Genomic DNA, 17,382 nt, shown 5'->3' with positions numbered 1-17,382 from the left:
TTTATCAGACTATCTTTTGGGGAGGATATTTTAAAGTTCTTGATCAGATTTGAGTCAGGCAGGACAAGTAGATGAACTTGCTTTCTCTTAGGTATAAAATACCTAGGGATGTGGTGAGGCCTCTTTGACTAAACCATTAACATTTAGGTCTTTAGGGAAGTATTTATTCCTTGAGGAAGAAATTATTCACAGGAGACTCTGGCTCAAACTATGACTTTATTGTAGTGTTACTGTGATAAGCCTAGTGGCTTAAAAGAGATTGGGGTCTTAGTGGGGAGGGTCTTATCTATCAGAGTGACTGAAACCCAAGGTCTCTTTGTTTTGGAGGATTTTACCCACTTCTTAGCTGAAGAATATTGTTAAAAGCTTAAACTGAATGATTTAAGTTGAAACAAGCCAAATAATTTACACTAGACTCTGTCTGGATATTTATCTACCTTGGTGTATATAAATTTGGGCCATTCAGAAGAACTTAATTATTGGAATTACCAAGTAGATCTCCTTACAACTCTTCACTTTATCAGGACTGAATGGTTTACTTCAAGGACACTCATGTAGTAGGCGCTATTGACCAGCTAGTGTGTTTGCCTACTCTTTATAAGCTAAGGAAATGTTTAATTTAGTTATTACTCTACCAGTTAAATGTGTACAACCCTAAGATATGTCAAAAGCTGATATATTTTTTTTAAATTTTTAGGTATTTATTTTAAGAGAGGGAGGAAGAGAGAATAAGCAGGAGGGACAGAGGGAGAGGGAGAATCTCAAAGGGACTCCCCCACTGAGCACTGAGCCTGACCTGGGTTTTGATCCCACAACCCTGAAATCATGACTTGAGCTGAAATCAAGAGATGGAGGCTCAACTGAATGAGCCACCCAGGAGCCCCAAAAGCCAATATTTATTTCAGCTATAGCACTGTTCAATTTGGACTTTAAGTAACTTCAAGCCTATATGCATTTACGAGATACAGATATCTTGCATAGGAGTAAAGGGAATGTGATAATTTATGTTGAACATAAAACAGTTGCATAGATGGGACACTTAGCATTTGAATGTTAGCTACTCCATCTACATTAAAAAGCCAGGGGGCGCCTAGGTGGCTCAGTTGGTTAAGCGCCTGGCTGTTGGTTTAGGCTCAAGTCATGATCTCATGGGTTATGGGATCAAGCACCGCCTTGGGCTCTGTGCTCAGCACGGAATCTGCTTCTCCCTGTCCCTCCGCTCCTCTCGGGTCATGCTCTCTTTCTCATTCATACACACACACACACACTCTCACTCACAAATAAACAAATAAAATCTTTAAAAAAGAAAAGAAAAAGCCAGGATTATATAACATTGGAGATAAGAATCTCATAACTATACCATCAACTCTTTTTCCTTGCCATGTTTCATGATCTAATTAATCATTAGGATTAAGAACCAGACAGAAAGTCAGGGAAGTTTGATTCTGTTTTTTTGCTTCCAGTTATTTTGAACTTGTACAAATTCTTTAGCTTCTACTATTAGGAGAATAGTCAGGGCTTTTTTTAAAAAGATTTTATTGATTTATTTGAGAGAGTGAGAGAGAGAGAGCACATGAGAGGGGGGAGCGTCAGAAGGAGAAGCAGACTCCCTGCTGAGCAGGGAGCCCGACGCGGGACTCGATCCCGGGACTCCAGGATCATGACCTGAGCCGAAGGCAGTCGCTTAACCAGCTGAGCCACCCAGGCGCCCTGGTCAGGGCTTTGATATCCTAGAGCCCACTTAGCTAGACCTGATGATTTTTGTGGTTTGCAAAGCTTAGAAGTTCAGCTGATGGCAAGGTGGTTGATGGCAATGGGGAGTGAAGAGAAATGCCACTCTCAGTATGAGGGTTGACTTGAGCACAACATGGAGCTGATTCCCTAGCATGTTATATTTGGGAAACATCAGATAGACTGGCTTGGGCTACGAGGGTGGTTAAGGAATAGTGAAAAATAAAGTTGGATTCTACATTATCAGATGAATGAGGAAGGGACTTTGGAGTATTTGTGTATGCAGCATGCACTATTGCTAATGTGAATATTGGAGGTTGTTCCAAGTTTATAAGTCATGTTCTGTTCTGTAGTGGGTTAATGTTCTGACAGACTTAGGGCGATGTGACCATTGGCAAGTCATTTAAGCTCTCTTGAGATGGTTTCTTTATTTGTAAAGCCAGGTGCTATAATCTCTTATTTTCTGTAACCCTAATTTAGTTCTGGGGCAGCCACTAATTGTGCCTAATAAAGTGTTGGGGCAATTCAAACAGATAGTGTCTGTAAAGTGCTTGCTGTCCTGTGTTTGGCACATATTAGGTGCTCAATATTAGATACATGAAAAGGGGCTGTTCTACCCATAGAAGCAGTCCAAACTTAGGTTCCTCTGTATTCTGTTGTGTAAATCAAATGATGTATTGATTGGATTTTTGCTTCCTAAATTCAAGGGACAATGCAGCAAAATTCAGTGGATGATGCAGCAAGAGAAATTAGCAACTTCTTTTCCTTTTCTGGTCTAGTCCTTGGTAAAAAGCTAATCTTTACTAACTTTTGAAAGAGATTTTTTTAATTGAGGTAAAATTCTTATAACATAAAATGAAACATAAACCATTTTAAAGTATACAATTCAGTGAGATTTAGTGGCTTCACAGTGTTATGCAACCATCACTTCTATCCAGTTCCTGGACATTCTTATCACATCAAAAGGAAATAGCATACCCATTAAGCAGTCACTCCTCATCCCTCCTTCTCCAACTCCTGGCAACCACTAATTTCTCTTTCTCTGTGGATTTTCCTATTCTGGATGTTTTGTGTAAATGGAATCATACAGTTTGTGATCTTTGTATCTAGCATCTTTAGTTAGCATAATGTTCATACCTGTGGTTCATCCATATTTTAACACGAGTCAGTACTTCATTCCTTTTCATGGCTGAATAATATTCCATGTATGGATAGACCACATTTTGTTTATCCATTCATCAACTGATAGACATTTGGTCATTTCCACCTTTTCGGCTGTTGTGAATAGTGCTGCTAACAAACATTCATGACAAGTTTCTGTTTTAGTACTTGTTTTCAGTTCTTATGAGTATATACGTAAGAGTGGAATTAATGGGTCACGTCATAATTCTATGTTTATCCTTTTGAAGAACCACTGAACTGTTTCCCTCAGCTACTGCACCATTTTACACTCCTACCAGCAGTGTCCTGAGGCTCCAGTTTCTCCACATTCTCACCAACACTTGTTATTTTCCATTTTCTTTTTTAAAAAATTGTGGCCAAACTAGTTTGTCATTGTAGTTTTGGTTTGCATTTCCCTAACGGTGCTGAACATTTTGTCCTGTGCTTTTTGACCATTTGTATACTTTCTCTGGATAAATATCTCTGGAAGTCCTTTGCTCATTTTAATATTGAATTGTCTTTTTATTGTTGAGTTGTTAGGAGTTCTTTATATATTCTGAATCTGGACCCTTATTAAAACTATGATTTATAAATATTTTCTTCTGTTCTTTGGTTTGTCTTTTCAGTCTCTTGATATGGTCATTTGATGTTCAAGAAGTTTCAGGATTTTTGCTTTTTTGTTTTTAAAGATTTTATTTTTAGGTAATCTCTACCCCCAACATGGGGCTCGAACTCACAATCCTGAGATTGAGTCTCATGCTTCACTGACTGAGCCAGTCGGCACCCACAAGAAGTTTAAGTTTTGATGAAGTCCAAGTTGTCTATTTTTTCTTTTGTTGTTTGTACTACTGGTATCATATCTAACCTTAGTAGCTCTTTTATTTTTCTTCCTATATACACCTTTCACTTTCTAGTGTTCTTTGTCTATTGCTAACATTTATTGGGAATTTACTATGTGTCAAGTAGTGTGCTAAGTACATTGTATTATATACATTGTCCTGTTTAATTCTCAAACAATCCTGAATGATGAGTATTATTATTAACATTATTTTATTGAATTTTTACAATGACTATGGGACGGGTAGTATTGTGTTCACTTTACAAATAAAGAAATCATGATACTAGATGTTAACCAGCCTCTTATAGATGGCAGAGTTGGGATTTGAACCTGGGCTTGAACCTTGCTGGTGTGATTTTTCTACCCATGTTCTTAACCACTTAACATACTGATTTTTGGATCAAAATAGCAAAAGCCTAGAGTCCTTCCACTGTAGGGAAGGAAAAATTGTTCTTCTACCCCTCAAGGTCTTCCAGCTGAACTAACAATTACATTTACATGAGACGGGTTAACAGGAGAAAAAAACCTATTACGTGTGCCTGGAGGCCCAATGTTGAAATTGAGACCCAAAGAGATGACCAAGGCAAGCAGTTTTTTGCTTTTTGGGAAGAGAGACAATACATTTATGAGGAATTGATAGATAAAGAAAACATATTTGGGAGCTTTAACAAGTAAGGAATTCTAAGCAGAATTTGGGCTGAGATAGTAAAAATTAACAGGTTTGTTTCTGTAGCTTTCTTGGCTCTAAAGTTCTTAACTCTGGTGATAAGGATATCTTTTTATTTCTCAGTACAGGGAGGGTACCTTTCATATGACAGATTTGTTTCCTGCTTTCAGAGGAACAGAGGAGGGTCTGAGTGTCCTTGCACCAGCTGTTTCTTCTGTAACTTTTATTTAAAATAATCAGTATGCCAAAGTGGCACATTTTGGGGCAGCCTACCCTTGGCCCCTCCCTACACCACTGTGGTGTTTTCCTAGGTTTGTGATGCAGAGTAATAACTGCTTTGTCCCCAGTCAGAATTCCTACACTGATGATGCCCTTTCCACATTACCCCCCCATTTTGGCTATCCCCAAAGGAAACCACAAAGCAATCTGAATCCACTAAATCACCGAGGCACAAGGATTGATAGCCTTTTAATTCTTATACAAGGGTTTGCATTTTTATGGAGGATGTGGCATTAGCTGAAAAGAATCATTAGCTGGAAAGGTTTTCAGTTAACCAAGCAAAGTGAAAAAGTCAGGCAGAAGATAGTTTTGGGTTGTGGTGCCAGCAGAAGTTAGGAGGCCTTGCCAGGAAGGTGGCCCTCGGGGTTAGCTGCCTGAAGCGGATTCTGCCTTTTCAGTTCTTCCTTCTCTGTCTTGAACCTAGGTGCTTTGAATGTCGTTTTGGTTTGGTTTTTCTGTTTGTTAGTTTTTTAAGTGATAAACTGTACCTGTCTGCAGTATCTGGTTGGGTCAAGAGAAGAGGAAGGGAGAGGTGAGAGAGGGCCGCTCAGTAGGGAACCTGGTCGGCAAACTTGAGTGGGAAAAGGGGCCTCACTATGGGGATAGCACATTTGGAAGCTGGGCATTTTCTTTCTCTAGTAATGTACCATGCTTGAAAAAAAATGTGTACTTTCCCAAACCATGGGGTTGTGGGAAATGCCCACACTATCTGGGTTTATGCATAATCTGATTATTTTTCCTGTAAAATTATTTTTTTATCAAAATATGAATAGGAGAATAAGTGACAGTTGTCTTATTTTGTATCCCTTTCACTGCCTCTCTTGAATAAAAATGCAGGAAGCTGCTGCTGTTTTATTAACTTGGAGCCTGCATGCTTCTCTTTGTTCTTTGTTAAATATGAGCTGGCATGTGTTCCACTACGTTAGCATTTGCTCTTTGGGACTTCAGTGGTTTCTAAATTCAGCACTGCTAAGCCGCTTCCCTGTTTGCTTGAATCAATTGAAGCTGCTATTTTTAGCAACAAAAGGGAATTGAAATAGCAATTTTTTTTTCCATGTAATAGATCCCCAGGAGGAATACTGATGCGAGCTTTCTGTCATTTTCTCTTTTCCCCATCCCCCAAAACCACTCAGAGGAAAGGCGGCTGTCATGGTTTGCGGCAGTATTAATCTTTAATCAATCGAGTGTTTTCTGCATTCAGGTGTTCAGGGAGGGAAAAAAAGGGTCAGGAGAAGGAACCTGCCTAGAATAACTAAGCTCTTATGCATGGGCTCTGCAGTCAGAATTTGGTGGGTAGTGGCAGGGAATAGTCAGAAGAGCTAAAAATAGCATATTTGCTTCCAGTGTTCCTCTAGTCTATTTTTGATGTTTGATTTTGATAAGGTTGATTGGGTGGTTACTAAAAATACCTGTTCTTAGCAAGTTGAGGACAAAAAGAGTAGAATATTTTTAACCTACACAAACTAAAGTATTTTTGTTGACTGTATAAAATCTGGAAGCTGAGCCCTGGTCAGTTGCCAGTATTTTATATAATGTATAACAAGCTAGACACTGCTGGATGCCAAGTTGGGATATTCTTTATAGTTGTCAGTTTCCATCTTCACAAAGGCTTGCAAATTTGGGTTCTGCTGTTATATTTATATCTGAAGACAGAGGCCTTTTTTTAAACCTCCCTTTTCCCCTTCCCTTTATCCACTTCCTCTACCTCATTTCTGCCCCTGGCCATCTTGCCTACTCTCACAGCCAATAGGGAGAGGGGTGGTACCTGTGGCTTTTTTCTATGTATTGTTGAAAATTACCTTCACTTACCTACTTCATAGCCAAATGGAATCTGAGAATACTCAGTGTTAATGGAGGAAGCAGATCTTAATCACAAGAACAATGAACTCTCACTACTTTGCTTTCCTAAGCCAAAATGGTTCGTATCCCCTTCCCCTTTAATACTGCTTTGGATTTGTTCACTTCGTATACACCCTGGCACATTATGAATGAAGTAGTTCTCTCTAACATTGAAAACCATCTCTTTTCAAAGACAGCCTCAGATTCATCTACAGAAAATGTGTCTCTACAGATTCATCATAAAGTTAAACTTCTCTCTGTTAAATTTCTTAAATTTCATTTTAGATCGCTACTTGATGTGGAGAGGGGCTGAGGGATATATGGGGTTGTGTATGGTAGGTGATTAGACATTATTACTAAAAAAAAAAAGAGTTGACAAAACAGTGGGTAGTATCCTAAGAGGCTAGTTTTCCATTCATGCTCTTTTTTCATTCATTTACTCATTCATTCATCCAGCAAAATCTCTTTAATCATCTACTTTTTGCCAGGCACTGTGCTAGCAGTTAGACTCTGGTGACCCAGACAGACCCTTATATAAATCTTTGTGATGAATGTCATGAAGGGAGGTGAAGTGGGGAGTACTGTGGGGGCAGAGAGCTAGGAGATTCTGTTAGTCTAGAGCTCAAGGAAGGCTTAATGGGAAAGGAGATGTTCAGGTGAGGACCTCAAGGTTGGGACAGAGACACTGGTTGGAGTGAAATTGGGACTAGAGCAAAACTTTTGTAAAGAGAGAACTTGTTACCTTATAGAAACTGGAAAAATTTCAGCATGACCAGGGAAGTGAGTGGTAAGAGGAAAGTGATGGGTATAAGATAAGCTCATGGAAGACCTCGTGAAGAATAGGGGCAGTGGGAAGCCATTTACTGGTTTTAGGCAGGGAAGTGATATCAGATTTGCCCTTTGGAGGGATCACTTTGGCTGCAGTGAACTGGAGAGGAATAGGTATGGGAGCAGGTGAATGATTTAGTAGGCTGTTGGAGTAGTTATTGTGGGAGATGAATGGTGGTAGCCCCGGGTGGTGGCAACCGGGAGAAGTGACTGGATTTGTGTTTCAGGTTTTATATAATTGGCAGTAGGGAAACACTGTCACTTCTTGACAGAAGAATGAGATCATAAAAATGGTGCTTGAGAAAGATAATTCTTAACTACGTAGAGCATGAACTAAAGTGAGGAGGACTGAAAGGTTTGTTGGACAAGTCTGTGTGTGTTGGGATGATAGCTTAGGTTGGGGTGATAGCTATTATGAGAATTAACTGGATGATATGAATGAGGTACCTTGAGCAAATATTCTTGTAATCATGTGAATCGTAAATACTTTGTTTTAATAATTGACTTTATTGACAGCTTACTCTTGCTTTTCTAGGCCTATAATCATACTTTAACAGGATAGAAGTTTATTTTTCACCCAGTTTAAAGAATACAAGAATTTCTGTATATGTTTGATTCTCTGTGGTAAGCAGTAAAAAAGGAAATGATTAACTTAAAAAAAAAGTGGCATGGTAATTCCATGGAGTCCTCAGGAACCTTGATTCCTGTGAGTATACACCTTCATCTTAGCCTGTGGCTTCTACCCTCAAGGTTACTTGTGGTTCAAGACCGCCAGACTTAATGCCATCACTTCTGAATTGGCTAGATGAAGGTCAAAAAGGGGCCTCTCCCTGCTGAGTCAGCTTCCTGTGAGCAGCCATTCTCAGAGCCCCTCATATTACTGCTTGCATCTTATTTCCAGAATCTAATCACATGGCCACACCTGGCTGCTGGGGGGTTTGGGAAATAGAGTCTATATTCCAGGCCAGTTTCTGGAAAGTAGGAAGGGAAGACGGTTGCCGACTGGGCTCTGGCCCAGATGTGCATATAACATGAGGAGGAGTCGTCCCCGGGGGTATTTCTGTACTTGGTGCCTTATTTCATTGTGGCTGAGTGCTTAATTTTTTCATTGTAAGAAACCAACAAAAAAAAAAACAAGCAGTACTTCTAATATGAATGATTTGGGAGCTGGTCTTTGCTTCATGGGTTCTCATTGCAAGGTGGTAGGCATTTCAGGGTTAGATAAAATATTTCCAAAAAAAAATGATCTTGGGTACTGCATTGGTGAATTTTAAAAATTTTAATGGTTACATATATACATACATATTTTACACTAATATTCTATTTATAGTAATTAAAACTGGTGGTCTTTTACAATCAAATAATTCAATAAATAGTAATCAAGTAAGTTTCCTATTGAATTTTATTTTTAAGAACTCTGTTTTAAGGAAATGTTAAGTGATCTTGGGAAGCAGGGGGTTAAGCAGTGCTACACTGATTTTTGGGAAACTGGAATAAATAGAGTCTGCTGGCTCAGTTTATACCATCTTTCTATTCGTGGTAGGAAAGGAATTCTTTGTCAGAAAGGCAGGATACGCACATGGGTAAAAAATACCAACAGTAAGAAGGATAAAAAATAGTAATCTATTTCATGTCTTTTCCCAATGCCCCAGAAGCAACACTAAAAGACTTTTGATTTAAGATATGATATGCTTTGATTAGCTTCCTAAAATTAATAATGATGAGTTGACTCCCCAGATAATATGGTATCTTCTTAATAGAGAGAATCACACTATTATTTTATAAAAATAAAAAATTAATGAACGTGATTAGGAGATTTTTCTATCCAACTACCAGCTGCTATCTCTGCTACCACTTTGAATATACATAGCTTTAAAGCAGAGAATGGATCTTTAAAAGCAAAAGCAGCAGGACAATCCTTGTCTCCATTGTCTGTCTTTAATAAATAAATTAAAATTATTTTTTTGCATCAAGTGAAACTTTTATGATTGAAGTTTGACAGATGACTTGGTCGTGTTTTTACGTTATTGCAAACACTTACCTACCATATGACCTAGAGAACTAAAGAATTTGTCATTTCCCCCCCCTTTTTTTTTAAAGATTTTATTTATTTGACAGAGAGAGAGACAGCGAGAGAGGGAACACAAGTGGGGGAATGGGAGAGGGAGAAGCAGGCTTCCCGGCGAGCAGGGAGCCCAACGTGGGGCTCGATCCCAGGACCCTGGAATCATGACCTGAGCCGAACGCAGATGCTTAATGACTGAGCCACCCAGGCACCCCTTGTCATTTCCTTTGATGGAGAAGCGTTAGTTGATCCCCCATTGCCTGGCCATTGTGTAGGTGACTGATTAGTGTAGAACTACAGTGGTGCTTACAGAAATGACAAAGGGAGCCTCTGAGTTTCCAGTTTTATTTTTTATTTCTTAGATGTGCACATAAAAATAATTTTTATACTTTCCTGTTTTCTTAGGAAAAAAATGTACTTGTGAGGTAATATTTGGCTCATATATAACTATGCAATGCTGGATTCGATTTTGAGAATTAGAATATAGAAAAATGATATATTTTTTTAAAGACTTATTCATTTTAGAGAGAAAGAGTGCACGAGAGCACATGCTGGAGGGGAGGGGTAGAGGGAGAGGGAGAGAAACAGACTCCTCACTGCGTGTAGAACCCTACATGGGGCTTTATCCCAGGACCCTGAGACTGTGACCTGAGCTGAAATCAAGAGCTTGGACACTCAACTGACTGAGCCACCCAGGTGCCCCTAGAAAAATGAATTTTTATCTATCTAAAAAGATCAGGCTAAATTTTTAATATTTATATCTTTTGAAAGTCATATTGTTTCTGCTTAATATTTAAAGTCCTAACCATGGAATGGGTGATTTATAGAACACCTAATATCCAGAATGGATCTTAAACATTGTTGTAGTCTCCAAAGTTGTGCACATAATAGTTTCTAAAAACTGTTAATTTGATTTAAATTTGGTAGTTAATACTAGGACATGATAGGAAAAAATGTTCCTGCTGGGAGTATAAAGTCAGTTTTTTTTGAGAATTGTGTTTAGTATCTCATTCTCAACTAAAGTTAGTCTACTTTAGTATAATATGTTTCAGAGGAAACTTGGGGAATTTCCCAGTTTTAAGATGACCAAATAACTGTATTTCTAGCCTTTATTTTTTGGAAATCCTCTCTAAAAATTAGGAGAATGAGAAACAGAAAGCTTCAGTTTGATGAGACTAGGGAACTTCTGAAATCCCTCATTCCCCAATAACAGCAAATGTAGGTGGAAGAGTGGTACCTGATTTCACAGAGCAGACACCAGAGTGCTCACAGACAGTCCACCATTAGAAAGCACAAAGATTTGCTTTTGGATCCCAGAAAAGCACAACTAGAAGTGTCAGGTACTTCAAAAGACAAGGGTGGGAAGGGCCACTGAGCCAGATGTGCTTGAGACTCAGGGAAATTGGGCACAGAAGAAGGCAGAGGTGAAACACCCAGCTGAGAGCAGGGGTTGAGTAAAAAGTCTGCAAACTAATAGCTGCTCACCTACCCAGCAGCCAGACGATTGAAACTGAGAAATGCTTCTTAAGAAATACTGAAGGGTTTCAGAGAAAAGATCCTGACTTTTGTGGAATCTCTAATAAAAAAGCTGGTTTACTCACTGATTACCCTAGAGCAAGGCTCACAATGTAATCACCCCACATATGCACACTAGTTGCCATATTAATGCTTGCAAGATGAGACAGACCAAAGTAGTCAAAAGGAATGTAGAGGAAACAGAATATAAGAAGAAAATATAAATATGGTTAACCCTTGAACAATGTGGGGATTAGTGGCCCTGTGCTGTCGAAAGCCTGCGTCTAACTTTTGACTCCCTGAAAACTTAACTACGAATAGCCTACTGCCAACTGGAAGCCCTACTAACAGCAGTTGGTTAACATATATTTTATATTTTATGGGTTAGCTGACTGTGTTCTTACACCCAGAGAAAAGAAAAGCTTATTAAGAAAATCATAAGGAAAAGAAAATACATTTACAGTACTGTACTGTATTTATAAAATCTGTGTATAAGTGGACCCATGCAGTTCAAGCCCGTGTTCAACAGTCAACTGTATATAAATAAAGTCTAATTAATATCCTCAGAGATAAGAGAAGATAATAGGTCTATAATAAGAACAAGATGCTCCTTTAAAAAAAAAAGCAAGAGCAATCAGAATAAAGGAGAGCTCTTCAAAATTAAAAATTTGACAACCTAAAATTTAAAAGTCAATAGAAAGTTTGGAAGGTAAAGTTGAAGAAATTTCCAGGAAAGTAGAACAAAAAAAAAAAGTATGACTAATAGAGAAAGTGTTATATCTAAATTCTGATAAATAAGAATTGCAGAAAGAGAAAAGTATGGGGAAGAAATTTTCAATGAATCAATATAAGAAAACTGCCAGAATTGAAGACCATGGATTTTAAGGCCCATCAGTGCCTAGCACCAATGAATGGGAAAACACCCACTGAAAGGTATATTATCGTGACAGAGTGCTAAAGATTAAATGATAAAAGCTCCAGTGACAAAAAAGCAGGTCACTTATAAAATGGTCTGAACTCAGAATGGTGAAACACTTTTTGAGCAATGTCGGTGCTGGAAGACAATGGAGAGTTGTCTTCAATTTTTTGTTGTTGTTGTTAAAAATGATTTCCTGCAATGAGTCATGGAACACTACATCAAAAACTAATGATGTAATGTATGGTGATTAACATAACATAATAAAAAAAATGATTTCCTGCTTAGAATTTTATACCCAGTTAAACTATTATGTACTAGGTTAGAATATACACTCTCTAAAAAAAAAAAGACATACACAATCAAAAAGTTTTCTCTTAAACTATCAAAAAAAGTTTCTCTTAAGCTGTCACATGAATTTAATAGGATATTCTGGATGTCATCATAGAACAGAAAGACATTCAGTAACAAGAAAATATGAAAAAGATACAGACTTTTGTTGATAATACAGTAGAACCCCCTCTTATCTGAAGTTTTGCTCTCCGCAGTTTTCAGTTACCTGCTGTAAACTGTGATCCAGAAGCAGATGATCCTCCTTCTGACATCTTGTTAGAAGGTAAATAGGGGCGGCTGGGTGCCTCAGGGGTTAAGCGTCTGCCTTTGGCTCAGGTCATGATCCCAGCGTCCTGTCCTGGATCGAGCCCCGCATTGGGCTCCCTGCTCTGCAGGAAGCCTGCTTCTCCCTCTCCCACTCCCCCTGCTTGTGTTCCCTCTCTTGCTGTGTCTTTCTCTGTCAAATAAATAAAATCTTAAAAAAAAAATAAGGTAAATAGTAGCCTGTATCATAATGCCTACATCATTCATCTCAGTTCAGCTCATCATGTGGACATTTTCTCTTACATCATCACAAGAAGAAGGCTGAGTATAGTTCAGTAAAGTTTTGTGTGAGAGAGAGATCATATTCACATAGCTTTTATTATAGTACATTACAATGTTTATTTTATTATTAATGTTAATCTCTTACTATGCTTAACAGAAATTGAACTTTATTATAGGTATGTATGTCTAGGAAAAATCATAGTATATATAGGGTGTGGTACTATCCATAGTTTCAGGCATTGTTGGGGGTCTTGGAATGTATCCCCCATGGAAAAGAGGGCACTACTATAATGTACCAATATTTGTTCATGAATTGTGACAAATGTAAGATGTTAGCAATAGGAAAAACTGACTTGAAATATAGAGATCCCCCTGTATTATCTTCATAGTTTTTGGTAAGTCTAAAAAACTTCTAAAATAAAAAGTTTATTTAAAAAATACGTTTACAAAAATGTGTCTTCATGCATCTATCCTTGGAAAGCTACTGGTGGATGTGCTCCCTAATAAGGAACTAGAACAAGATCTAGAAATAAGAGCTTCAACACAGGAGAGAGAGGCCAAGGGAATTCCCAAGGTTATGTTCTAGAACAACAGCTGTGCAGCAGAGTAGCCATTCCAAAGAGGAACAGGATAAAAGCTGGAGGGCTCTGGGAAAGTAATCTCTATGGAAAAACAAAGGAAAAAAAAATTCATGGGATTGATTGTGTGGAAAATTGTACTGAGAGGCTGTTAGGGAATGGGAGAAGATTTATTTTTATTTTATTTTTTTAAGATTTTATTTATTTGACAGGGACACAGCAAGAGAGGGAACACAAACAGGGGGAGTGTGAAAGGGAGAAGCAGGCTTCCCTCAGAGCATGGAGCCCGATGTGGGACTCGATCCCAGGACCCCGGGATCATGACCTGAGCCGAAGGCAGACACTTAACGACTGAACCACTCAGGCGCCCCTGGGAGAAGATTTAAAAAGAAAACTATGCAAATGGAAGAAAAAGGCAGTTTGAACTACAGGAAAAGAAAAATGTTGACCAAGAAAGGAAATGTAATTATACTCTCTTACTTGGTTTAGTAGTGAATAATATATTTACCTAGCCACAGTAATTGTTGTATAATAAAGAATTTGGCTTTCATCCCTGGTTTCTGGTGGGGAGAATCTAAATCCTTGGAATTTCCTGCATGATAGGATTGTCTTTATTCATGGCAGGCCCTGATACTTTATGCCAATGAGAGGACTCATGGTGGGACTCTGGATAGCTTCAAGATGGGGGCTGGTCATGCCGTAAAAACCAACCATGTGATTAGAAGATTGGAGGTCTGAGCCATGTGATAGCAGCTCAACCTTTCAAGCTCTGGGAGGGAAGGGGGGTTGGAGGTTGAGTTCAGTGACATGGCCAGTGATGCAGTCAACCGTGCCTTTGTAATAAAGCCCATTACAAATTCTGGACATTGAAGCTTGATGTGGCTTCCTAGTTGGTGAACACATTGGTGTGCTGTGAGGGTGATGTGGTCTGATTCAGAGAGGGCACGGAAGCTCTGCATTTAGGACCTTCCTAGACCTTGCCCCATGTGACTATTCATTTGGTTGGTCCTGATTTGTATCCTTTATTAAAAAACTGTAATCACAAATCGTTAAGTTGTCCTGAGTCCTGTGACTTGTTTAGTGAATTGCTGAACCCGAGGAATTGTGGGAACCCTGAATTTTGTAGTCAGTCAGAGTGTGGGTGCCTGTCGGGACCTCTGAACTTGCAACTGATACCCGAAGTATGGGCAGTTTTGCTGGGGCCCATGTCCTATGGTTAGTGTCAGAATTGAGTTGCATTATTTTAATAATGTACACACTGAGTATTGACAAGAGTCTTGTGATATAGTTTCATTGGAAGGAGGTGGAAGATAAAGAGGAGTGGGTGTTCCATCAATTATAATAAGTAATAAAAATTGATGAAGCAGGAGATAACAGTGTGAACACAGGATTTAGAATAAGGATGAAAACATAAGAGTGGGTGCACCTGCATGGCTCTGTCAGTTGAGCATCTGATTCTTGGTTTCAGCTCCGGTCATGATCTCAGGGTCGAGAGATCAAGCCCCTTGTTGGGCTCAGAGCTGAGCATGGAACCTGCTTAAGATTGTCTCTCCCTCTCCCTTTGCCCTCCTCCCCAGTGCACACGCACTCTCTCTCCTCCCTCCCCAAACTGTAAAAAACACAAAGATCATTGTTTCACAACCTCTAATGAAATTCTGTATCTCAGTGGTGATCAATGCCTGCTAATAAAACAAGAAAGAAAGATAACCAGACATGTGCCTCCTGATGTAAATATGCATTATCACTTTTAAAGTATTCTTACCAAAAAAATCAAACTTGAATTTGATCAAGCATTGATAGGTAACCACTAGGGGACAGAAGAACATGTTACATGACATCAGGGGAATGTAATCAGCAAATGCCAGGCTGGGAAAGTAATAGGACCCAATATCTTCAACAGCTAGTAGGGAAGTTGGGGGTGGGGGAAGGAAGGGAGGGAAAAGGAGTAGAAGGGGAGGAGAGAGAGATGGAGGTTGAATAAATAGATATAGAAAGGTAGATGGATAGATAGACCTATAGATTAAAAGAGATTTAATAGACGTTAACCAATTTTAAGTATGGAAGTTATTTAATCCTGATTTGACCAAATTACTAGAAGTTTTCTGAAACATTTGGGGAAATTTACATACTGATTGGATAGTTGATATTTGTCTTGATATTAGATAATTAGGATTTATTATTTCCAGTTTAGGAATCAGGATAATGGTATTGTGGTTATTTTAAATAACATACTGAAATTCTTATGAAGTTATATGTTAGTGATTTACCTAAATAATCTGAGATGGAAGGAAGTGGGTGGAGGTATAGTTGAAGCAAGATTAGTTAAAATCAAGTTGATAGTCTTCGAGGCTGGGTCATGGGTACATATGGGTTTGTTATACTGTTTTTATTTTTTGATATGTTTGCCCTTTTGTAATTTGAAAAAAGTGTTTTTAGGACAGATACAAGAAAATCCTACTTGACTCCATAACTTGTTTTCCATAATTTGTAAATGGTTTGGAAAATCTCAGAGAAGTTTGAGGCACATCCCTAACAATTTGGAGAAGATGGCTATGCTCTGAATTTGTAACAAGCATCATTCCAGTATTTCAGAGATAAGATACCATGATGAAGCCTGACCCACTATAATTTTCAAATGTTTCTGCTACGTAAGGTTTTTGAGGGGGGCCTGGGTGCTCAGTTGGTTAAGTGTCTGCCTTTGGCTCCGGTCATGATCCCAGGGTCCTGGGATCAAGCCCCGCTTCAGGTTCTCCACTCAGTAGCAAGTCTGCTTCTCCCTCTCTCGCTCTCTTGCTCTCTCTCTCAAATAAATAAGTAAAATCTTTTTTTATTTTTTTTAAAGATTTTACTTATTTATTTGACAGAGCGAGAGAGCACAAGCAGGAGAAACAGTAGAGGGAGAGGGAGAAGCAGGCTCCCCACCAAGCAGGGAACCCGATGTAGGTCTTGATCCCAGGACTCTGGGATCATGACCTGAGCCGAAGGCAGACGCTTAACCCATCTGAGCCAACCAGGTGCCCCCAAATTAAAAAAAAAAGGGGGGGGTTGAGCTTGTAAGAGAAATGCACTTTCCCATAGAAGAAATCAATCTTACTCAATTTCTTTTTATTGCCCATAATTTTGAAAAATTAAGTTTATTAAGGTATAACAGATATAATATATACTTAAATATGCATTTTTAAAGTGAATTCTTAAATACTTATGTACCCAAATCAAGATATAGGATATACATCCTCTACCCCAGAGGTCCCTTAATGTTCCTTTTACCCTTTTTTTTTTTCGCCTTCATAGATGGAATCATAACAGCTTGTATGCTTTTATGTCAGGCTTTTTTCACTCAGCGTAATGTCTGGGAGATTTGTCCATGTTTTGAATATATTGGTAGTTCTTTTTTATTGTTATTTAGTATTCCATTATATGAATATACCTCCGTTTACTTATTCTCTTGTAGATCAGTGTTTGGGCATGTTTACCTATTGCACATAAATAAAGCTACCGTGAGCATTCTTTTGATAGACATGATGCGTTCATACTTCTTGGGAATTGCTAGGTCACAGGGTAGGCATATGTTTAGTTCTGGACATAATGCCAAATAGCTTTTTTTTCAAAATGATTGTATCAATTTACAGTGCCACCAGCAATGTATGAAAGTTCCAGTTGCTCTACAACCTTGTCAAGACTTGGTATTGCAGTCTTTTAAATTTTAGCCACTGTGGTGGGTATTCCGTCTTAAATTTGAATCACTAGTGTTGCTTCATCTTTTACATCATAGTATTACACAGGTCCTCTGGTGTATAACTGGTGGGTCCTAACTATGCTTGGTTCTTCATTGCAGCTCTTAACCTAAACTGTTTTTTTTCTTTTCTCAGTTGTCACAGGTGGTACTGATGGAATTGGAAAATCATATGCAGAAGAGGTAGGTAATTTTCAAGATCTTTTTTTTTTTGTATAAAAATAAAAGAACAAATACAGGATGATCTCTTACAGTTGCTTTGATTGTTGAAGTTAAAAACAAATATAGTGTTATATAGTACAATAGATATGCTTTATTTCTAATCAGAAACACCACACTTGCTCAAAGACAAT

At 38.5% G+C, this 17,382-nt stretch overlaps 1 protein-coding gene across 1 annotated transcript in view; it reads left to right on the top strand.

Annotated features, from left to right (window-relative positions):
- Positions 1-17,382, top strand: part of HSD17B12 (hydroxysteroid 17-beta dehydrogenase 12) — a 166,734-nt gene that overhangs the window by 47,448 nt on the left and 101,904 nt on the right. The window contains exon 2 of the mRNA XM_028111182.2: positions 17,166-17,212. Within this exon, the coding sequence (XP_027966983.1) occupies positions 17,166-17,212 (47 nt within the window). The remainder of the gene's footprint in view (positions 1-17,165; positions 17,213-17,382) is intronic.

The sequence above is a fragment of the Eumetopias jubatus genome, unplaced genomic scaffold (assembly GCF_037043125.1).
Source record: "Eumetopias jubatus isolate StellerSeaLion01/CBP00866 unplaced genomic scaffold, mEumJub1_p1.0 scaffold_13, whole genome shotgun sequence".
NCBI classification, from domain to species: domain Eukaryota; kingdom Metazoa; phylum Chordata; class Mammalia; order Carnivora; family Otariidae; genus Eumetopias; species Eumetopias jubatus.
This window is presented reverse-complemented; position numbering and strand designations above follow the sequence as displayed.